The following is a 25,350-nucleotide window of genomic DNA, read 5'->3' as shown; positions in this document are numbered from 1 at the left end:
GAAAGAATGAAAGAACAAAACAAAGAAAGATCGACAGATAGCTAGGTGGATAGATAGACGGACATACAGACAAATAGAAAGATACAGGCACGGCGGAAGTAGACATGCGGGGGTGGGGGGAAAATAGCAAAGCAAAATTTCTAATGGGGTTCGGGGGTATGCTACCCCATAAAATGTTTAAACTAGATGTCCTGCGATTCAATTTCTTGCATTCTACAAGTAAAGTTCCAGCCAGTGCACCACTGGTATATCAAAGGCCGTGGTATCACGCTGGTCATACGGATAAAGCCATTGCGGTTGTATAAAATACACTGCGGTTATGGCGCCAACTTGGGGAAACCCGACAGGTAATATAAAATTGTTAATTTCCTACAGATTTGAAATAATTTCTGAGCTTGTCATTTCAGAGTTTATTGGTAATTTCAAACGAAATATAGTTAAATAAGTGAAATATATGGAAGGGATATACTGATGGTTTGTTCCATCCTGCCTGTGGGAAGCACAAATAAAAGATCCCTTGCTGCCTGTTGTAAAAGAGTAGCTGTGTGGCGACTGGGTTTCCTCTTTAAAAAAAAAAGTGTCAGAATGATCATGTTCAGGGCCGTACCCTCCGGGGGGGCAGCTGCCCCCCCCCCCCCCCGAGAATCTTGTCCTTTTTTTTTTTTTTTATATATCTCCAGTAATAGCATAGAAATTTTTAATCTTTATAGTATGTTAAAAATTATTTATAAACGTTAGTGCCCCCCCATGGATTTTGGTCAGGGTACGGCCCTGATGTTTGACGTCCAATAGATAAGATAAAAAAATCAATGTGCTCTAATAGTGTCGTTAAATAAAACAAACCTTTTTAAATTTAAAACTATACTTTTTCAAAATAGCTCTTATTACCGATTTGTTCTTCGACTCATTTTAAAGACTACTAAAACTATTAGCCTTTAAGCGAAAAGAGTTGTGTCATATTCCAGAGTAATTTGTGATCATACTATAGGGCAATATTTCTTTTGAAGGGCACTAAAGTAATTTTTGTGTCCTTTTTTTCGCCTGATGTTTCAGCAGTCCTGTACTATATTTGTGTTTCCACAATAACAGGTATAATGAATATGTCTGTGTTCAGCATTTTTGTGGTTTAGTGAAACACTATTTGTGAAATGTCTATCGATTATTTTACACTCATATTAAAAATTGTTTTCAATGCATGACCGAGTATGTTGTCGTTCACATGCTTTGGAAGCAAAAGACTTCAAACATTTTCCGCAAGAATATGGTTTAGCACCAGCGTCAGTATTGACGTGATCTGAATAAATATCTTTCTTGTGAAATACCTTTTGGCAATTCTCAAAAGGACACCTCAACAATGCTGGACTGTCAGACAGATAGCTCCGTAAATGAACGGTCAACGACTATTTTCAACCAAATGATTTCCCACAGATTTCTGCGACAGATGTATTATGGGTAGCCAAGGCTTCATCCGAACAAAAATACAAATGGCAGGCTGAACATTTTATTAGTCCCCTACCGGTCCAACCGGAGGGGACTGTAGGTTTCATCTCCGTCCTTCTGTCTGTCCGTGTACCCGTCCGTCTGTCCCACATGTTTTTCGAATATTTTTTGCAGAAGACTTTGAGATATTGAGCTGAAATTTTGTGTATAGCTTTATCATGTACTGTTACAGATTACCCATTTTTGACAGAGTTATGGCCCTTGTACTTAGCCAATGTGAAAATTGGCTTTCCGGACATTTTTTAGGCCTTGAGATATTAAACTGAAATTTTGTATATAGCTTTATCATGTACTATTACAGATGAAGGTTATCTTTCATGGCTATTTACCCATTTTTGACAGTTATGGCCCTCAAGTTTAGGAGATTTGAACAGAAAGGTTTCGGCACTTTTGTTTTGCAGTACCTGAAAATACTGAGGTGAAATTTTGCATATATACAACATGTACTTTTATCATGTATGATCATGTACTGTTACTGATCAAGTTTAACTTCTGTGGTGATTTACTCACTTTTCACAGATGTTTGGTGCTTGAATTTAGGAGATACGAACAAGTGTTGGGTCAGGTAGCGGACATGTAATGCTTTAGCAGTACTCTCAAAATGCTTGTTTTATTAGGTTCATGAGTTTGCATGTGCCTTTGCAGCGAATGTAAGTGTTTATAATGTGTTGCACATATTTCACATGTTTGACTTTCATCATTAGTTATTGGAGAAGATGTTGCGTCCGTGTTTTTCATTGGTGCGGATGTCATCACAGCACTGGTTTTCACAATATCTTCCGTTGATGTTAACTCAACTTCGAGACTTATATCCAACATAGTCTATAACTTTGGAATCCATTGTATTCTAAAAGATGTACTATATAAATACTGTGCAGTTACGTTTTATGGCAATGGATGTGAACATATTACATTAGACAGTATTATTTAAATACTAAAGCGTTATTTATTTTTGTTGATATTCTTTTTGCTGGAGAGTAAACATTTGTAATATTTTCAAAATACCAGAAAATGTCTTAAACGTTTTATAACTCATCTATATTATAAATACCTGTTAATGCCTTTACATTTTACACGTTTTAAATGGTGTGTGTGATAAATAAACATGCGAATTATTAGGTAACATGTTTGGTCTACTTATAACTTACCGTAATATATAATATTACACTGCCTAATAACTATAGGCATTGCATGTAAAATCTTTCTGTGGGGCACTTAATGATTCATCCCAAAAATATTGGCAGCAAATTCATCATTGAAGTCTCAAAATTACAATAACTGTTGAAAATAACAAATAAAAATTTATATGTACCAGTAATTACCGCACATTATTTTACTCTTAGCCGCAAAATGATTTACTCTATAAAATTATTCAAAATGCTGTCACCTTCACATGGGAAAACGTTGAGTTTTGTCTTTTAATATAATCTACAGCACTGTAATTAATATATATCTTTGAAAATATGTTTGCATTAACTGTACCCGTAGTTATTTATCAGTGCCAGTTGTAGATCACTACTTAGGAATGAAAATACAGCCAATAGTAGGTATAAATATGTTATTATATGGATGTAATAGCTTCTCACGTTTCAAATACCACATTCTTTATCTTGATATTATAGATGCATAAGAAGAAATATACTGTGATTAGATCTGCAAACTTATTTTAATACAAATATGAGAGAATTTCTTGAAATCAACACTTTACTCTTATCTCCGTCAGTAGTGCGTAAGCTCTAAAGACCGCGGCGTATTTTATCCAACCGCAATGACTTTATCCGTATGATCAGCGTGGGTATGTGTTGTCGTGTCTAGGATGGTGCGTATAAACGATCCCTTGTTACTAATGGAAACATGTAGTGGGTTTCCTCTCTAAGACTTTGTCAAAATTACCAAATGTTTGACATCCAATAGCCGATGATTAATAAATCAGGGATGTGATAGGCATTTTTAAATAAAAGCTAAACGGATTTTAAAAAGAAGAAACCTCTGTACCATACCTATATAAAGGTCATTTCTTTAGCATTCAGATCAAATCCAGTGAAAATTATTTTACACAAAAAAGCTGAAATCAGATAAAAAGTTGAAAAATCACATCCCGGATAAATTAATGTGCTCTAGTGGTGTCGTTGAACAAAAACAAACTTTAAATCTGCAAGTAAAATTCATCTCTGCCTATTTACTACCAATAATATTTTTAATTCAGAATTATTGGGGGAGTGGGAGCAGCACCTCTCCCCCCCCCCCCCCCCCCCACGCCGGAGATAGACATACAAACATACGGACAGATGTATATATATATACATGTATATATATATATATATATACAGTCAAACCTGACTTAAGCGGTCACACAAGGGAGTAGATAAAAGTGACCGCTTAAGACAGGTGGCCGTCGAGTGCAGGTTGCCACATATATAGCAGTGTTCGAGATTAACGGTATCCCACCGGGATACCATATAATGGGTTTGTTTTGTGTTGTTGTTTTTTTTTTGTTTTTTTTATTATATTCCTGTGTATTTATTTTTCGCTGAAACAATGAAAGTCGTCATTTACTAGTGAAGTTAAGTGACAGTGTCGTCCACGTTTGTTACAATGTTATTTATGAATTTCATTTAAGTGGCATACTAAATTATCAGGTGGGATACCAGAGTCTGAAATGTTAGTATCCAACTGGGATACTGCCAAAATTTTTAATCTCGAACACTGTATAGTCTTTAAAACATTTTTTGTTTCGTGTTTTACCATCTGTATACTACTAATCAACGGGTGTGTGCTTCACAGTAGACTATAAATATACTTTTGACATGTCATCTCCTTCAGAAATAATGCATATAGAATGTATTAAATTAACCGTTCTCAACAAGATTTTTTTTCTTTTTCCATTTACTAATTTAATTCCTACTTCATATGCAGTGTATTGTCATAGTAAGTGAATCTACGTAGCCTGCCCAGAGGCAATTCGATGCATGCCGGAGTCATACTTTCTTAATTGATACACAGTCGAGATGTCGGAACTGAATGTGTACTATTATTCCTGAAAGTGTGAAGATCAGTTATTTGCTGCACCTTATCGCTGTTGGGAATGGGAAATTGTTTAACATGCACATTCAGAGCAAGCTGTTGTAGTGCACGCCTGTCCTGGGCACAAGTACCGGCCTCAGCCGGTTCTTCCGTCCAAGACAGGAGTTATCGCTGTTGTTAAAATATCCCTTTTATATAATAGTAAAACTTTACTGTGACCACTTAATATAGGTATTTTAGCGATTTTGGGATCCGATTTAGGTGGCCGCTGGCTGCGATAGACAGGTGACCGCTTATTACAGGTGCATTTACATTATAAATTGTTTGGGAGGAAAAAAAGTGGCCGCTTAAGGCAGGTGACCGCTGAGTACAGGTGGCCGCTAGGACAGGTTTGACTATATATATATATATATATATATATATACATGTATAGATCTATATATACATGTATCTATATATTTGAATGGAAGACACTAAAATATTTGACTGATAAATGTTGAGATGCGTTTGTGACTGACAGTGACTCTGATTTCCAGGACACAGAGCAGTACCTGAGCAATGAAAACAAGAAGGAGCTGGAGGTCGTCAACGTCCGGCTGGAGAACATAAAGTTGAAGAACAAACTCAAGAGAAGGAACAACAACTCAAGTCGAAGGTTGGGAAACTCAGATCATCCACATCTGTCATTGATTTCATGGCTTTAAAAATTACACCTACTAGTTGCTACAGTTTTGGTTTTCAATTAGAAATGTCTTTTATCCATCGACCTATCAAATCATCCAGATAACAATCTTTCCAATCATTCCTTTTTACTTTTCCATCCATCCATCCATCCAGCCAGCCATCCATCCAAAGCCAGCCAGCCAGCCAGCTATCCTTCCACTCATCAATCTATTTAGCCAACCATCCTTTCATTCTTCTATCTACCTAACTAGCCATCCATCCATTCACCCATCATCTATCCAGCCACCCGACCACTCACCCATCCATTTTTTATCCATCCATCCTTTCAGTCATCCAGCCATCCATCCAGCCAGCCAGCCAGCCATCCACCCACCCACTAGCACAATCATCTCTCTACCAATTCTTCCGTCCATTAAATCTTCCTTACATCTATCCAGTCAAACTGTCACCCTGTTTTTTCATTCTTTATTCATCTATCCATCTTTGTAAAAATAAAATAGCCATTGCAGATGTCAGCGTAGCTTACAATTTGTGCTGGTAGTCGGCATGTTTTGACAAACCTGGTGTGTGTATTTTGACCAGCCTTGTGCATGTTTTAACAAGCCTGGTGTGTGTGTATTTTGACCAGCCTTGTGCATGTTTTGACAAGCCTGGTGTATGTTTTCACAAGCCCGGTGTATGTTTTCACAAGCCTGGTGTATGTTTTGACATTAGAATGTGCTGATTAAGTCAGTGTGGTGTTGTGATGTCATTACAGAATGATTTCGTTTATCACTGATTTCAGGAGGAACTTGCAAAAGGTTTACACTTGATCGACTTTGAACAGCTCAAGATAGAAGATTCCCAGTCTGGAGCTCCACGCGATAAGACGTGTTTGTTTCGCTGGTGCACACTGCACGTGCTTTCGTGTCCTCGACTTGGGGATCCTTCATTTTGTTGTTTTTGTCAGCGAAATGAAGTTTTCTACTGGGATGTATGCGGCCATTGGAACTGATTGAACGCTGGAACGCTTCTCATTTCGACAGTCTGCACCACCAGGTTGGATTCTTTTTTAGCGTGATTCCTCGCCTCCACGTCATTTCTTCGTCTGACTATGTTGACTTGTTTTTTCGTGACTCGTATGACGGCCATTCTGCAGAACTCCACGGTTGTTCGCGTTTAGTCTCTACATGTCCGAGCCTATCCTAGCAGCACTGGAAGATTGACCGCCCCACTCTAAGAAGAAATAGGAAGTGGGGTCGGCCCCTACTACTCTTTTCTAGACTTTATTTGCTTTATAGTGATACCATCTCGTATCCTCCGGAGTCGGGCCCATCCGCACCCTATACCAACCCATGACGACTGGACTATACCCTAGTCTGATACTCTCTCTCGTTCAGACGGATCCGGCTTCTCAAGATCTGTATTTCAGCACAGCACTACACCTTCAACGTCTATCGACTGTCAATCTAGGGGTTTTCTTGACGGGATGCAACCCATCTCGTCCCTATAAGCTGTGCACCCAAACGGCCTTATCGAGGCCACTCACGTGGACATATCGATCGGACTTTAAACTTTTAGATCTGCGTTCAAAAGATTATGTCGAAATTAGTGCTACAACGATAAACCGGTATACCGCGATAATTGATCAGCTCGATACGAACCGCGGTACAGTTTTGCGTACCGCGATTGTTTTTCCTTGTAACTTATTTGATTTGAAATAGGCAAACAAACAAACAAAAACCACATCATTTTATTAATTGGTGATGACAGGAAATGTAACAATTACGTCAAGCGTAGTCAGCTTACTTGTTGGCATACGAAGTGATAGGTCGGTTATACTTGGTTCTAACTTCTAAACAAAACGTGTCAAAAGTCCAGTGAAAATAACCAGTTAACGATAATTACAAATAAATGTTTTGTTACTTACACATTATCATTCGTTATTCATTTACGTTGGAATATGGCTACGGCTACGGCTATCATCTTCAAAGAAATAAACCAACAAATGAGAATCACACTTCGCTGTTTTTCACTGAACTCGGAATACTTCGGCCGATCGTTCAAAATACCTCGGCTAATAACCTTGGCTCTGGTTCGGTCGATCTGGCGAAACATTGTGACTCAATACGTACATTTCCGTGTTAAGCGAGCAGCAACGGAAAAGCCCGATAGTAAGGATTTCCGAATGTGACAATTTATGAATAGTTTGACCATTCACAGTCTGGAGCTCCACGCGGTAAGACGTGTTTGTTTCGCTTGTGCACACTGCACGTGCTTTCGTGTGCTCGACTTGGGGGGTCCCTCATTTCGTTGTTTTTGTCAGCGAAATGAAGTTTTCTACTGGAATGTATGCGGCCATTGGAACTGATTGAACGCTGGAACGCTTCTCATTTCGACAGCCTGCACCACCAGGTTGGATTCTTTTTTAGCGAGATTCCTTGCTTCCACGTCATTTTTCTCCGTCTGACTGTCGACAGGTTTTTTTCGTGACTCGTATGACGGCCATTCTGCAGAACGCCACGGTTGTTCGCGTTTAGTCTCTACATGTCCGAGCCTGTCCTAGCAGTACTGGAAGATTGACCGCCCCACTCTAAGAAGAAATAGGAAGCGGGGTCGGCCCCTACTACTCTTTTTCTAGACTTTACCTTGCTTTATAGTGATACCATCTCGTATCCTCCGGAGTCGGGGCCCGTCCGCACCACTATACCAACCCATGATGACTGGACTATACCCTAGTCTGATACTCTCTCTCGTTCAGACGGATCCGGCTTCTCAAGATCTGTATTTCAGCACAGCACTACACCTTCAACGTCTATCGACTGTCAATCTAGGGGTTTTCTTGACGGGATGCAACCTATCTCGTCCCTTTAAGCTGTGCACCCAAACGGCCTTAACGAGGCCACTCGCGTGGACATATCGATCGGACTTTAAACTTTTAGATCTGCGTTCAAAATTTTATGTCGAAATATTATTAAATAGTCCAATCCTCTCTTCTTTCTCTTATTTAATTTTGGACTTTCCTTCTAAAATGCTCCAAATTATATAAATATTTGGCCGAGCAGTCAATTCTTTTTTATTTTTGGATTGTAATCTTTTTTTGTTTTCTTTTTTTATTCTATTAACTTTTTTACTAATTGCTATTTTAAAAATTCTGCCCATTTTCATACCACCCCCACCCCCCCACCCCCCCCACCCCATCCTGAGTCAGGCCACCGATCTTATCGGAGGTCGGACTCGGGATGGGCGTGTTCGAAACCCTAGTGGTATATGGGCACGTTAAATTAGTTATCATCATCATCATCATCATCATCATCAATAGTTTGACACCGTCACGCCAGTGTTCTAGTAGACTAGTATTGTGTTAAAAAATAAAAATATGGCCTAAAACATTTAGCCTGACAGCTGAAACTAATAAAGATCATTAAAAAGTTATGCCTTCTATTTTCATTAAAAAAAAACCCAACCCATAAATAATATCAATTATATTGCAATACATATTGCAATACAGTTTCTTATATCGCAATATATCGCAATACGGTTTTGACCGTATCGTTGCACCCCTAGTCGAAATTACTCTCTTTTTTTAAATTATTATTAAATAGTCCGATCCTCTCTTCTTTCTCTTATTTAATTTTGGACCGTCCTTCTAAAATGCTCCAAATTATATAAATATTATTCGGCCGAGCAGTCAATTCTTTTTATTTTTGGCTTGTAAGTTGTTGGGTTTTTTTAATTTATTCTATTAACTTTTTTACTAATTGCTATTTTCAAAATTCTGCCCATTTGTAGGAGCTAGTAAAGTTTAGTAATATACAATGTGGTTTTTATAGGAGCTAATAAAGCTTAGTAATATCCAATGTGTTTTTGTAGGAGCAAATAAATCTAATATACAATGTGTTTTTGTAGGAGCTAATAAAGCTTAGTAATACACAATGTAATGTAGGAGCTGCTGAAGCTTTGTAATATAAAATGTGTATTTGTAGGAGCTGCTGAAGCTTAGTGATATACAATGTGGCATTGTAGGAGCTGCTGAAGCTTAGTGATATACAATGTGTATTTGTAGAAGCTGCTGAAGCTTAGTAATATACAATGTATTTGTAGGAGCTGCTGAAGCTTAGTGATATACAATGTGGCATTGTAGGAGCTGTGAAGCTTAGTGATATACAATGTGTATTTGTAGGAGCTGCTGAAGCTTAGTGATATACAATGTGTATTTGTAGGAGCTGCTGAAACTGTGCAAGAAGATCACGAGCACAGTGCAGGTTCTGACACATCTGAAGGAGAAGCTGCAGTTTGTACAGGGCGAGAACCATGTTGACGGGGAAACCTCCGAGAGTTGGAAGCTCTAGCAGCACAGGTCTGTTACTTTGTCATATCAGGACATAGCGTTATGCTGCACTGGAAACCGTATGCTAAATATTTACAGACTTAAACTGTATACAAGACAAGCATAATGTTTTTAACATTTGCATGTTTGAAATATATCTACATACAGTTTACTCATTTTTATTTGCTGCAAATGTCATTTTTAAAAGCAGATGCCATAGGCAGATTCAAAATTGCTTGTGGAGACAAATTCTTAATTTCGAGTCCTGTAGACCATTATGAGTATACACTACACATGTATGTTTATTTTTATTAAAAAAACTTGTTTACAGAAACGTGACATTCTATCAAGAACCAAACAGGCTCATGACTCACTGAGAATAGACAATCAACGTCTATACGTCAGACCTGTGGACTTCTTGGCAATGAACCGCTGCTGAGAGATTTTGAGGAACGCGTCGACGAAGCAGAGGAACTAAAGAATAAATTGGAGGGCATGAAAATGATTCATGCAGAAATGACATTGACCTGGAACCAAGTCTGTAAAAAAAATTAGAACAGGCTCGATCAAGCAGTACATGGAAATTTATAATGTTCAGATGTTTTCAGCAGTTCAGTATTACCATTTACAGAAAAAATCAGTCATGAATGTGTTTTTGAAGCCATATTTAAAGAATCAGATTTTTTGGGTATCTGTCAAGATGTCCTTAAAGCCACAAAAAAAAACAACATCAATTTATTATAACACAATAAACATACCTGTTGTTATAAATGTTCCTTTTGCTGGTATAAAAAGTTAAACTTCTACAAATGAAATATGTCAATTGTCACAACTTTTGCAGTACCAATAGATATTTTTACTAATAAACTTTTTGTCAAGTTATTTTCTGATGTATTGATAAAAAAATAAAATAAAAAAAAAGTCCTGTTATCATTGTAGCCATATTAAAATTCAATAATCTCATGTTGTCAGGTGTATAATGCTAAGACAATAATATATTGTTATTGGAATGTAAAATCCTGTTCATAACCAGTGTTTTTGGTGTCTTGCATTAAAATATTATTGTATCCTGCAGTGGACATTTTTTTTAAAGCAAAGGCCTGCCCTACTCAGTCTGTACCAGTGTCACATGCAAGTAACACAATGGGGAAAATAACAATTAGAATGTTAATACATATGTACTTCATTTAAATCTTAGGTAAATCAAACAGTTTAATTTTACTCCTCCTCTATCAAATACTTAAAAAGTTCCCCGATGTTGTGGCCATCACACGGCAATTTACCTACATGTAGCCTAAATTCACTGGGGTGGGGACAGTAACAAATATTTCTGTTCACCCATGGACACCCTACAGTTGAATAATAAATATATGATTTTGTATTGTTAGGTTCATGTACATTTTCTATGACTTAATTGAATTGTGAAACAACAGTGATATCTGTATTATAATTTTAATGTATTATAATTCTAAGAGATATGCAAAGAGTTATTTTATGTAATACGATCCCTTCAATAAGTTTGCTAGTTCAGGGGTTTTCTGGGTGGGTTTTTTTCAACTTTGTGGCTTTATTAACTGTCTGACGCCATATAACCGTAAATAAAAATGTCTTGAGTGTGTCGTTAAATAAAACATTTTCCTCCTTCTTTCCTTATTAACTGTAAAAAAAAAAAAAAGCTTTAAAGCTACAAGTCACATTATATTGTACAGATTTTTTTTTTTGTGTGGGTGTAAAGATTTTGTGTAGAAAAGTCTCACCAGATGAGACTGTTTCACTGTCCAGGCTCACTGGTGTGGTTAAGCCATCTGGTTTAAGGTTGTGTTCACATCCCAATGCAGACTCCAAAACCAAAATACCATACCCAGCTCAGTGGATTGGAGTAACGACACCACTAGAGAACATTGATTCATAAATCATCGGCTGTGGGATGACAAACATTGGATAATTCTGACACACATCTTGGAGGACACTTGCTACATTTTTTTTCTATAAGCAGCAAAGGATCTTTTATAAACACTTTCCCACAGACATGACAGCATGTACCAGAGCATCTGATATACCAGGTAGAGGCACTGGATCGAATGGTGGTGGTGGGGGGACCCAGTCAGAGAATAGATCCATCAAGGGGGTTCGATCCTTCAACCTAAGCACCTCAGGCAAGTTCTGTACACGGTCACTATTCTCTTTCACTATTAATCTGTATTCTTAACAAGAGTCTAAATAGCTGGATTGTACCCATGACAGCATGCCTCATCCTTAATTGGGTACAAACACACACACTGATTCTAACTGAAAGCTTTTTTTTGTAGTTCTTTTTCTTTTCACACAATCTGTTACTTTTTTTTACAACTCTTACATCTTACTGGTTTATCACCATTTACTTTTCTCAAGTTCAGAATATTGGATAACTGTATATAATAGTATTTTATTAAGAAACTGATGTGAAGTTTTATACACATAACAATAAATTATTAAAGAAGTGTTTGATATGTAAATATTTTATGTTTGTATATAATTTTTTAAATATAAATTATCATGAGAATATATATTTGTTGGGTTTTTTTGTTTATGAGTAACTGCTACATTTGTAAATTAAGGCCTTGACAGAAACTGTTATTTTTTAACTATATGTACATGTATTAGCTAAATGGTAGTTATGAAACCATCGTCATGAAATGTGTGATGATGATATCATGAATTAATGGTTGTTTGGATGGGATTGTTTAGATATAATTAAACTCATCACCCTGGACATAAAAGTTTAAAAGTGAGGTTAAAACGTAAGTATTGGTTTATGAATTTTTAAATGTGTAAACAAATTTTTTTTTAAACTAAATCAGATTTTGACAAAAAAAGAAAAGGATTATTGATTAATTTTGTATTTTTTCAGCATGCATTGAGATTTGGTGTAGCTATGACCTAAGTTTTATATTTATTTATGACATGGTTTGTTAGAAATAGAGTTTAATGTGAATTTTAAAATAGAAGGGTGGGATCTACATTATATAGTCCATTCCATCCTCCTACAAAAACGTTTTTTGTAAATAATTTCAGTTTGGTTTGACCTAAGAAGAAAAGTAAGCATTTTGGAAGTAACAAAACAGCACTATTTTTGTGTGCAATTTAGAAATAATTCAGCTCAGAAATAAATAACTTGTAGTAAATTCCATAATATGAAGAAAGGTGTTCTCTGTGGGAAGGACTATAGCTCAGATGGTAGAAGGAAGGAAGGAAATGTTTTTTTTTAACTCAACACATTTTATTTATGGTTATATGGCATCAGACATATGGTTATATGGCATCAGACATATGGTTAAGGACAACACAGATATATAGAGAGGAAACCCGCTGTCACCACTTCATGACCTACTTTTTTTTTTTTATTATTAGTAGCAAGGGATCTTTTATATGTACCATCCCACAGACAGGATAGTACATACAACAGCCTTTGCTACACCAGTTGTGGAGCACTGGCTGGAACGAGAAATAGCCTAATGGAGCCACTGACTGGGATTGATCCTAAACTGACAGCGCATCAAGCTAGTGCTTTACTACTGTGGTACGTCCCGTGCACCCCCTCCCCAGATAAGATTGTAGAGTTCTTGTCCGAGGTGCTTTAGTCGTAAAATTGAAGGGCCTTGGTGGACAGTTTGACATACCCTATAGGCATTCAGGGTTTCCGCCAGAGGGTACGGAGGGGAAAATTACATACCCTTAAAACATTAATTGATATATTTTTAATATTTAAACATTCATAAATTTTTTATTTATTAAAATGACTAATAATTTTTTTATTACACTTGCGTGTGTGTCATACTGATTATACGAAACTCATGTCAGGATTCATGTATTAACCTCTCTCTCGCTCGGGCAATACAAAAATCCTGCCACTCGTTTCGTAAAATCAGTACGACACACAAGCTCATTTAATAATCTCTATTTATTTTTTCCATTAGTAGCAAGTGATTTTTTATATGCACCATCCCACAGATAGGACAACACATACCACGGTCTGTGATATACCAGTCATAGGGCACTGGCTTGAATGAGAAATAGCCAAATGGGCCCACTGACAGGGATGAATCCCAGACCAACCACACATCAAGCGAGTGCTTTACCTCTGGGCTATGACCCTCCCCTCATGTTAAAAATAAGCTATATATATATTAAAGTGAAAATTATACTATCAATATTGTACACAACTAATGCAATGTAAACGAATGTAAATTTTGTATGTTCTTTGGTGCACATTTTTTTTCCGCTGTTCTGCTTCAAAAAGTGGGACTTTTTTTTATGATTCACCCAATATTAAGTAGTAATTAAAACAATCATAAGTAGTTTTTGTAATAAAATATATTTTATTGACAACAAATGTGTATAAAAACAAAATAAAGTACAGCCATAAATAATATGGGGCCATTCACAATTATCAAAAGTGTACAAAGAGTACACTTTTTCACGACCTCCCCTCCCCACCCTACCCTAAGTGTACAAAATAAAATGTCGATCTTTTACCATCTTTTATTGGCAGTTACTGTTATTTATATTAGATCCACAGAAAACCATAAAACACATTGGAACAATTATCACAACAAACTACTGTCTGTCTCTAGTGTTCATTTATATACACAGTATATATAAATTATAAAAACAAATTCAAGTGATTTTCTTGGGTTTTCTTTTCTTCTGCTTGTGATTGTTCTGGTTTTGATGGTTTTCGCAGAAAGTCAACATTTATTTGTATTTCTAAAAGCATACAGCGACCGTTAACCCTCTCCCCCCTGCATACGGTTTGTATGCTTATGTTAATGTTGACAATTGTGATTGACCCCAAATGGGACAATTATCAACATTTTCATGAACATACAAACCATATACTGGGGTGGGGGGTGGAGTTGGGGACCAGGGGTAATGCCAGCATACTCTTTAAAACAAAACAAATTTTTAAAAAAATTGCAAAATCTGTCTTCTAGACGTACACTTCTACTTCTACGAGTGGGGAAAGGACAGCAAAAAAGGAGTAGTTTGTACATTTGGGAAAATGTTAATAATAATTTATTTTGAATGGCTCCATATTGATATGGGGTTGATATCACGATTTTAATGAACACAACAAATATCAAGTGAAGTGAAATTCAGTAATCTTACAAACACCACAGCCTTCTATCATACACTAAAACATTGTTTTTATAATACCTAAAATAAAGCCTTAAAAAATGTGTGTATCAGGGACCATGCAAATTATTTGTAGATAGGGTAGATTAGCTTTTCCCCCTCCACTACACTCACACCTACAGATCTTGATAAAATATGCATGTATTTTTTCAGGTACATATTAATTTTTAAAAATAAATTTAAAATGCATTTAAAAATTAAAAAAAGGGTCGGGACTTTTCCTACATAGGGTTGGGTTCCCAGAAACACACAATCTGTTTTTAGGCCCAAGACCAGACCAGCACTATTCATAAATAATATCTAGCAACTAAATATTATAAATAATAGTACATAAATAAAACACCAGACAAACACTTCATTTTAAGGACAGTAAATGATTATAAACTAGGGCCATACCCTCCGGAGGGGAGGGGGCGTAGGAAGGGGTGGCAGTTGTTTTGTTTTACTCCAGAAAATAGCATACACATCTCAGGGTTTAATTTTTATAGTGTTTCATTCATTGTTTATAAAACTTTTGATCAGGGTACAGCCCTGTAAACTAGTGTATAGTCAGATGGGTATGGGCACCAGAGGTCACTTAACAGAAACTGGCCTATGAACCCTGAAGACTATAAATAAATACATTAGATGACTTGGAAGAGCACCAACTAGGTCTAATTAACGAGCTATTCTCGACTCACTAAATTCAAAACCTATATGTAGCTCCCTGCTTTGTCATTAAATCAACCATTCAAAATTGCGCCAAATTTCCCTCATCCAAAATTGGGTACTCGTTCTCTTTGGCCTAAATTTTTCGGCTCCTTCCAAATTCCATAGCACCATTACATCACCCGCCTGTTACCAGCCATGGCCGGTCTGCTGGTGCTCCCTTGCACCTGCCAGTGCAGGCGGTCCACCCCGTCTTTCCAGTCCTGAACAGAGGAGCAGGCACCTATGCCCATGACAGGCGTGTGCTACAACAGCTTGCTCTGAATGTGCACATTTAAACACTCTGACCTGACCTGACTTGGAAGACTATGAAGGTGGTTCCAGCTCCGGAATTGGTCATGGGCATTAATGTCAAAGACCAAATCTGAGATGGGCGTGCCTGAACCTTCAGTGGATATGGGCATGAATAATAGAGTTCCCAGCCCATCCTATGAAGGTAGCTGCCCAGTGGAAGTGTACATACTTAAATGTAATTGTTTTTTTAAAATTGGTTTCTGATGGTTTTCAGCTGAAGGCAGTGGCTATAAAACTGATATGTAACTCAAAATTCATACTTTATAAAAAAAAACCCCTCAATATTCAAGCTGCAGTAGATGCATTTAAAACAAACAAAACATTAAACAAGATTCATTCAAATAAGATGATATTCTGAAGTTGATGGCAGTTAGACAGTTATGGAAGATAATTCTATTGTGTGAAGACAATGTATGGTAAAAATAATAATTGTTTAACGACTCTACTAGAGCACATTGGTGTATTAATCATCAGCTATTGGATGTCGAACATTTGATAATTTAGACTTGGAGTCTTAGAAAGGAAACTAGCTCCATTTTTTCACTAGGGATCTTTTATATGCACTTTCCCACAGACAGGACAGCACATACCACAGCCTTTTATATACCAGTCATGGTGCACTGGTTGGGATGGGGGAAAAAACACATTCAGAGAATGGGTCCACTGAGGTGGTTTGATCCTATGACACAACCACCTCAAGCGAGCACTCTACTGAGCTTGATCCCGCCGCTATGGCAAGTTTTAAATGCTGCTGCATAAACTGAAATAAATATATGAGCATATGTATCCTATAGATAATGAAATGTATAAAAAGTAGTCCATGAATTGTATGTCTTGTTGAATAATACAATATAAAATTAATTTCATCACACACATGCACGCGCACACGCAGACAGGTGGTTATTTATTAGCTCATCAATAACTGCAAATGGTTTCAGACGCTTCTGTCAGCAATTTCTCATTTTACTAAACCATTTTTTTAATTTTAAAGATACTACCTGTCGTTAATCTTTTATTGACTAAAATTACATATTATTAAATATATTTCTCGTTAAGTGTCTGTATATATGATGTGTTTCTTGTCCTAATGTTTTTAGTAATCCAAACTGGATTTTACCATCAAACACTTTTATACATTTTAGTTTCTTCTTCAGATTTATGGCTCTGCATGTGGCTATAATGCGATGTTTTCGCAAATGAGATTAAGGACTATGTAATTGGTTGAATATATTACTAAAATTTATTATCCACCTAGTTCAAGATATTCAGGGAAATATAACCAGTATGACCCACGTGTCATGATTTCACGTGCACAACGAATGACAAATTTTGTGAAGCAACGTCATAACTTAATGCAGCTTCCACCGTCTTAGATACGTGTAAACGCTTAACAAAATGACGTCCTTTTGTTGTCTTTTTACTTACGTTTAAAATGTTTTGACATGGTCTTAGCTTGTTATTTATAAAAATATTTTGGATAATGTGGATAATAAAGAAATTATTACACTTGCATGTGAATCATACTGATTTTTTACGAAACTCGTGTCAGGATTCATGTATTACCCTCGTTTTCGCTTGGGTAATACAATAATCCTGACACTCGTTTTGTAAAATCAGTACGACACACAAACTTGTATAATAATCTTCTTTTTTTTCTAGTAATACTTGGTCGAGTTATGCAACAAGTTACAATGTAACTGTTGGTGGTAATTTTCTATTTTTCAGTATACATTTTCAGTATAGCTGGCACTGTGGTTTTAAGAAGGCCCTATACAGGAAGGATGTCTTCCACTCCTAAAAACAGCTGCTGGTGAAATATTTATAACATCATATAATATTATATACATAACATTTTGATATCATATTTACAACACTGATACTTTGAAACTCACCAATAACATATTTATATACAGGACAGAAACAACTGGTGCTGATATTCAGCTATTAACTACATTTGCCATGTTTAAAGTCAAAGATCCTAGTTTCAACCTGAGAAAATGGAAACTGAGTTTGGTTAATCTACAAACCTGTAACGCATTTGTATAAAGCTACAACAGAGTAAAAGAAGAGTCTATTGCACTGAAATGGAGAAATACCTTTAAAAATTAGTCTTGAGCTCCTCTCCATAACAGATACTTCTCAGAGGTGTGTGCATTTACAATATAAAAAATGCATTTCGTGTATTTGAAACACCAGAAACACTGGAATATATGGAAATGGATAATCTGAACAATAAAATGTAAATAATGTCTAACTTCAATTATCTAAAATGGCTCCAATAGTGAAAAAGCTGACATTTTTTTTTTTTAAAACAAGGGTCTGTTACTTTAATACATGATCCTATAAATACAAGTAGTAGTAGGCTGCTGTCAGTGGTGTATCTACAAAAAATAGCACCTATGGCAAGCACTGAAATTGCGCCACTGTCCAAACATCTGACACCAGTCTTTTAGATGACTTTAATTGAAACTTTACTTTTAACAGAAACTGCTCAGTGGCGCCCCCTTCAAGTGGCGCCCAGGGCATATGTCATACATGCCACACACTAGGAATGCCACTGGCTACTGTAAATGTTCATGTTTTTAATTTTCTTTAAATCACAGGGATTAATAATCAGGCCTCGTGATTTCAAATTTCAGGGGAAACACTTTTTTTCTCAAAAAAATTCTTTGGTATTCATGGTATTGATGGATTATAATATGTTACATGGTACAAAATATATATTAAAATTGTCTTAAAAACTATCTTAAAATCCCAACGTTTCATTTAAAAACTTTAAACTTCCTCAGGGGAATAAAACACAAAAAATGAAAATATGTTACATGATAATGGGAAACAAGACTTTTGGTTTCATGATTTTACTGACACACTATCTGGAAAAAATATTGCTTCCATGAAATCTGCATGTTTTTATCTTTATATACAATGAGTAGAACAAAAAATAAATTTAAAAACTGGTCCCTCAAGTGGGGGTTAGGGACACTGGCCTATGGACCAGAGTTGGAAAAACTTGAAAAATTACAATTATTCAGTGATCACAGTACAAAAAATACAAACATATGAACAACATATAAATAATTCATTCACTTCTCAGAACGATTAAATATTCACACACAGCTCTCATAAAAATATATACTAATGGAAAGAAATAAGAGAACATGTCAGATTGAATGTCTGTGGTGTTGAATGTGCTGCCTCCATGTATATGTTCCCAGTCAACTTCTGACAATATGAATTGATTTTTGATGCAGTCATTATTTCTTGTTCCTATCTGTGTGATCGTTTATTTATTTCCATCAGTATATTATTACCCTAAGTACATACTGTGATAGTTCAGTCACCAACAGAATACTAAAATTGAGAGGGGAATAAAACAGTACAAAAATATAGAAAATATATTTTAAAACAAAATCTTAATTTTTTTTAGTTTCCTATATACATGTATTTAGTGTCTTATAAATAATTTTATTTTATTATTTTCACATGAAAGGACTCTGTAAATATGCCCCAAAATGGATAAAATATTTAAATTATTTATATCACAGGGTTTTTTTTATAAAAATAAATAAATTTTTGTATTTTTGATAATGGACATGTCATTAATGTGCTTCAAATTTCATTCTGTAAAGAAAACTGGTCAATGTAAGAAGATTGGAGAGAACAGAAAAGTGTCTTCTTGGTGTTTTTGACCAATTGAGCTGGTTACTCTGAATACATGAACATTTTCAGGCAATGAAATAAGTCAAGAACTGTCATTTAGGTTACTAGGAGGATACAATGTGAAAAAAGTCCAGTTCAGTGATTCATTCTCCACATGTTTTTAAAAACAAAAGCACCACAATCTAAAGTTTGATATCAGTTGTCTGCTGTGTTAAAATATAAATCACACACACACAAACATTAGTTAAACAAGAACAGTGATATGAATAAATAACAAAGTATTAGCATGCATGATTGTGTATGGACTGTAATGTTCAGGACATCGGACACAAACACGTTGGCCAAGTTCAGCCAGACCGAGCAGAAAAACATCCGCTAGCATGTCATGTTTTTTGTCAAATATGATTTATAACTCATCGAGTGAAGTTTGCAGTCATATGGTGACCTGTATGTGGGCTACCAGGCTCGTAATGTATGGTGACCTGTATGTGGGCTACCAGGCTCGTAATGTATGGTGACCTGTATGTGGGCTACCAGGCTCGTAATGTATGGTGACCTGTATGTGGGCTACCAGGCTCACAATGTATGGTGACCTGTATGTGGGCTACCAGGCATGATGCTTGTTTTGATGCCTGGTCTTGTTCTAACTTTGTGATGGATGAAGATGGGAACATCTGAAGGATTCACGCACTTCACCATGGGCCATTTTCACTTGGGTGTCATCCGACTGAACGAGTACAGTTGTTTCACATTTGGTCATGCTCTCTTGCACAGGTGGACCGTCAAGAAGTTCTAAATAAAAAATAATATTATATATATTTGTCACTATTGAAGGGTCACTCATATTGTTAGTACTACACATGTTAACGATGTTAATTATGAAAGAAGGAATGTATGGCCTTCGTGGATTAGGCCCAGGGTGAGGTTTCCTAAGTATCATTTGGAATTCAATTTGAGTAATGGTACTTCCGGTTAGAGGCCACAACAAAATGGTAAAAGTTATGCAAACACATGTACCTACTATCACCCCCAAAAATGGGTTGCCTCAACACACCCATGTCTGAAATTCTGTATGTTGTGCCCATGCAATGCGTTCTCACCATGGGTATAAAAGTGTGCATGATTGCCATCCACATTTTCACGCACATCAGTTGAAAATGCATCGTGACCCTTCAGTAGTGACGCAGAGTATATATACATGTGTGTGTGTGTGTGTGTGTGTGTGTGTGTGTCTATATATAATTAATAATTAAATTTCTGTTACATTCATTACAATGTAACGTCATCTCATTGGTCCAGACATCTCATTGGTCCAGACGTAGCAACAGGAGTTGTTCATTTTTCAATAATGTAAAAATTACGTTGTCAGGGTACTTTATATCTGATGACATCATTTTATATGGGCAACTTGTCTTGTTGAGCGTTATTATTTATGGATAAAAAATAATTCAAAATAAAGTATGACATTTTAGTGTTATTATTAGCCTGTATGATTCAAATTTAATAATAAGTATTGTCTGTTATTTCTTCTATGTTCATCTGGGTATTTTGGTTCATACCCAGATGGACGTAAAAGAAATAACAGACAATACTTAATTATTACATGTGTATTACTATATATTTATATACATTTTATTTACTATTACCAGATTACACATATTATTAAATCTTTGTCTGAGATCTATCTGAAAGCTAACTTTAAAATATAAAACTCAAGACATAACACAACCATGTCAATATATCATTAAAGTATATTATTATCACTATTGGCAGTGGTTTAAGCTTGTCATGCCACGATCAGAAGAGATCAGGCCCTTTTTAAGGGAGACAACTCAGCACCAAGGAAGTCTTAATTAACGAGCTACTCGAGAACTACTAAATTCTAAACCTATATGTAGCTCCCCCTTTTACCTTTAGAACGACCGTCAAAATTGCACCCAATCACCGTAATACAAATTGTGCACAACTTTCTCTTTGGCATAATTGGTTTACCAACATTCCAAATTCAATAGCACCACCTTACTACTACTGGCTTAACTGGGCTACTGGCGCCTCCCTTGCGCGTGCTAGCGCAGGTGGTCCTCCTCTTATCCTCCCCCCATCTTACCTGTCCTGGATAGAGGAGCCGGCTGAGGTCAGCACCTGTGCCCATGATAGGCATGTGCTACAACAGCTTGTTCTGAATGTACACGTTAAAACATATTACGGTTACGGTTACAGCTGTCATTCACCAAATGTGAATTGAAGTTGAATGTGGCAGATATATTTCATTACTAATTCGACAAAATGCCAATTGTGTGTCATTTGTAGTTGTGCCCACATTTTTGTTCTTTTGATAAATGAAAGTTAAATTTGGTTGCCAAATTGCAAAAGACCAGCCTCAGCACTTGGTCATTGTTAAGTCATCGGACATAAGGCTGGTAGGTACTGGGTTCGCAGCCCGGTACCAGCTCCCACCCAGAGAAACTTTTAACGACTCAGTGGATAGGTGTAAGACCACTACACCCTCTTCTCTCTTACTAACCACTAACCCACTGTCCTGACAGACAGCTCAGATAGCTGAAGTGTGTGCCCAGGACAGCCAGGCATCGAAGTAAGTCAAGAACGGTCATTCAGGTTACCACATGTAAGAAAAGTTGAGAACGGTGTTTTGTTCTCGACAAAAATTTCCACCAATGGTAGTTTCATTTCCGAACGTAAACCAGGCAATGCATTCCGGACTTCCGCATTTCATTTTCTCATAAGGAATTGCATCGATGTTCATGTGCACTTGTGCAATTGCAAGCAATTATAGTTATTCCACATCTAAGTAGCGTCAACTAGATTAATTTACTTCCAAGTTGTGTCGTCTCATACGAAATTGCACGGATGTTCATGCGCACTTGTGCAATTGCAAGTAATTTCAGCAATCTGCATTTAAGCAGTGCCCTCTAGATAAATTTACTTCCGGATTTCGTTTCTCATACCAATGTTTGCGTGCACCGATACAATTTCAGAAAGTTATTAAATATGAGTCACATACTTGTAAAGAATGACATGTAATACATTAAGAACAGTGATAAGATAAAGAATGAATCATAAATACATGTATACTACAATAATCATCTGGCACACATACACGTAAGCCAGGGCGTTAAAAGTAGTAGTAACAGAAATTCAATTCTATCGTTCATATAGTAGTGGTAACCTATAGGTTATCAGCCTATATTTTGTGGTAACCTGTAAATGGGTTACCAGACACGATGCTTATTTCAATGCCTGACAGCGTGCTTGAACCTTAATCGGATATAAGCACGAAAATAAATTAGCATGAATGAATGTAATGAACAAAATATTTGGCTGAATATTTAGTCTCAAATTGTAAAATTTTATGCCTTTGGATATTTGCATTGTAGTTAAAATTCATGAATTAACGGATGTGTTGGAAACGGTATGGCCATACCACTTTTGTGGTCAGGAACATTTTTTTCTCTTCCTATGGTGCTCACAAAGTATAGACAGGGTATGCATTTGGGATTTTGTTTGACTGGCCAATCGGGCCACTCACAGCAACACTTTTGACTCGCCCGTGACTGGATTTCATTAAAAATATAAACTTACTTAAATTGCACTTTAAAAACATGTTATCATATCATACAAACAACAATAACACAAAAGAAGGAAACAGAAATTGTTTTAGTTTTATTACAAACTGTTGTAATTAAATTATAATTATTATGTTGTCACGGGACCACACAATCAAACATCTGGAATGTTTTACCAAGGCTCGGTCTTGGAATGAATAAGGTGCTTTTATGGCCGTATGACGAGGAATTAAAAAAATACTAAGCTGACAGCAATCTGTTGACATCGTTCGCAGTGATAATAGGGTGTTTAGTATAATAGACTCGGTATATTCCATAAGAAACGAAAACGTTCCAACACAATGTAACTTCAGAAAAACTTAGGCTTGTAAACAAAATCTTTCTGCGAAACATAGCGTAGCGGAATGTGACGAGTTGTTCCGATTGTAACTAAATGGAAAGTAAAGACGGACATGGTGTTCCGATTGAACCTACGAATACATTTACATGGTCGAGGTTTTTCAAATACATAATCAAAACTGGCCGAGGCATTTCGAATGGTTTTAGACTTTGATAGACTGGGGAAGTGGTCGCTATTATGTCCTATATGGGTTTGGTTGCACAGATACTAATAGGAAACCAGTTGAAAACAATAAGTAAAAAACAACTTTCCGATCCCTTACAAACATTAGTTATTTGCATTTTGATACATAATACAATATGTGGAAATATTCGGTCGCTAAGCGGGCGACATGTGATAAGATTTTGACTTGCCCGACACTATTTTGACTTGCCATGGGCGATCGGGCAACCGTAAAGTGCACACCCTGTATAAATCTCATCAATGATCATATACATTGCTTTCATGGCCGTACTGACTTTTAATTGCTTCCAATGCTCCTGATTAAAACTGTTATTATTTTTTAAAATAAACAATACTGCAGAAATTAACTCAGCCAACATTTTAAGATAACAAGAAAGAATTTTCAATACCTTTTGAAATGCATCAAGCAAAAATGTTAAAAGAAATCTTTTTAAAAATAACTGAAAAACCAACATAACTTATAAATTGTTTGGTAAATTATCTGGTTTGTAATTTTGTTGTGAATTCTAAAGCATTGGTTTTATAATTTAAAATTTAATAAAAAATATATATATATTTCAAAATGAGTTTAAATTATAAATCTTTAAAGGAAACATGTCACGAGACCATATCATAGCTCATTTTAAAAGCAAAATGATAAAAAAATAATATACAAATAAGTTTATAACATAAAATACATGTAATGGTCTTAAAACGTATCAAACATCCCAATATGAAATGTCAATATGAAATGTCTAATGCATTGGTTTTACTGCTTAAACTTCACTGAAAACAAATGTTTTTCTAAATGAGATTAAATTACCCCACTTTATGTTCACACCACAACCCCCGATTTCTACGGCTACATAAGAATGTTTTATCTTTTGCACCCTAGTCTGAGGTGCAATGTGTCATAGTATCGATCACCCTCAGTGTACTTGGGGCTTTCTTATCCCAATCAATGCTCCATGAGTGCAGAGGCAGATCTAGGCTCCCCCACCCCTAAATTTGGGAGTTATAATTATTATATATTAATTTTCAATTTTTTTTTTACGATCCTCCTCCAAACTGCCCCCAAAGTTCCCTTGGCATTCCGCCTCATGCCATTGGGGCCCCCCTTAAATGAATTTTCTGAATCTGCCACAAGAGTGGAACATCAAAGTATTTGGTATGTACTGTCCTGTCTATGGAAAAATGCACATAAAATATCCCTAATTACTTTATCAGTAGGAGTATTGGTAATGGATTTCCTTTTTCTTTATAATGACCAAATATCATAATAACCGTATGTTAAACAAATAGCTGTAGTTTAAAATGTGCTACAGTGTCTTTTAACAAATATTCCTTTCCTTTCCTTTCCCAGTTTGGAATTCTAATAACAAATTACCCAACTTACTTCCAGTTTGTGCATTCTTTTCTTCGTCTTTGACAGGCTCTGTCCTTCTATTCTGTACCTTCTTGAGTACGATAACAAAACCTACTCCGCTTGCAATACTGACGACACAGATTACACCCACCAGACATCCTATAATTATGCTCAAATCATTATTATTCCCTTCTGTTTTGTCTCCACTTGATACAACTGCTTTGTCTAATTGTCTTGATTCCTTCCCCTTCTTTGAAACCTCTCCATTGCTATCCAAGGCGCCGACTTGTTCTGTAGCATTTACAGGATCACCAGTCTGATTGGCTCCAGTCTCCTTAGAAGCAAATTCATCTGAATTATTAATGATAAAAAAACAATAGATTAACACCATGTCCATCAGAGAACATTTAGAACCATGGGGATCATGCACATCCAAGGGGGACCATACTTAAACTTATAATAATTACTAGTTTATCAGTGGAAT

At 36.2% G+C, this 25,350-nt stretch overlaps 2 protein-coding genes and 1 long non-coding RNA gene across 3 annotated transcripts in view; 2 read left to right on the top strand and 1 right to left on the bottom strand.

Annotated features, from left to right (window-relative positions):
* Positions 1-10,399, top strand: part of LOC121379167 (coiled-coil domain-containing protein 96-like) — a 55,090-nt gene extending 44,691 nt beyond the window's left edge. The window contains exon 12 of the mRNA XM_041507666.1: positions 9,849-10,399. Coding sequence (XP_041363600.1) covers positions 9,849-9,956 — 108 coding nt within the window. The 3' untranslated portion in view covers positions 9,957-10,399. The remainder of the gene's footprint in view (positions 1-9,848) is intronic.
* LOC121379169 lies at positions 121-6,071 on the top strand. Its single transcript, XR_005958811.1, has 3 exons — positions 121-347; positions 5,061-5,179; positions 5,993-6,071. It is a non-coding gene; the product is annotated as an uncharacterized LOC121379169 (long non-coding RNA).
* Positions 10,400-16,287: 5,888 nt separating the features above from the next.
* Positions 16,288-25,350, bottom strand: part of LOC121379584 (laminin subunit alpha-like) — a 57,932-nt gene continuing 48,869 nt past the window's right edge. Inside the window, exons 6-7 of the mRNA XM_041508232.1 lie at positions 24,897-25,217; positions 16,288-20,146 (exon numbers count right to left, since the gene is read on the bottom strand). Coding sequence (XP_041364166.1) covers positions 19,998-20,146; positions 24,897-25,217 — 470 coding nt within the window. The 3' untranslated portion in view covers positions 16,288-19,997. The remainder of the gene's footprint in view (positions 20,147-24,896; positions 25,218-25,350) is intronic.

The sequence above is a fragment of the Gigantopelta aegis genome, chromosome 8, assembly GCF_016097555.1.
Source record: "Gigantopelta aegis isolate Gae_Host chromosome 8, Gae_host_genome, whole genome shotgun sequence".
Lineage (NCBI taxonomy): Eukaryota > Metazoa > Mollusca > Gastropoda > Neomphalida > Peltospiridae > Gigantopelta > Gigantopelta aegis.
Note: the sequence above shows the minus strand (reverse complement) of the source record. Positions and strands in the feature narration are given on the sequence as shown.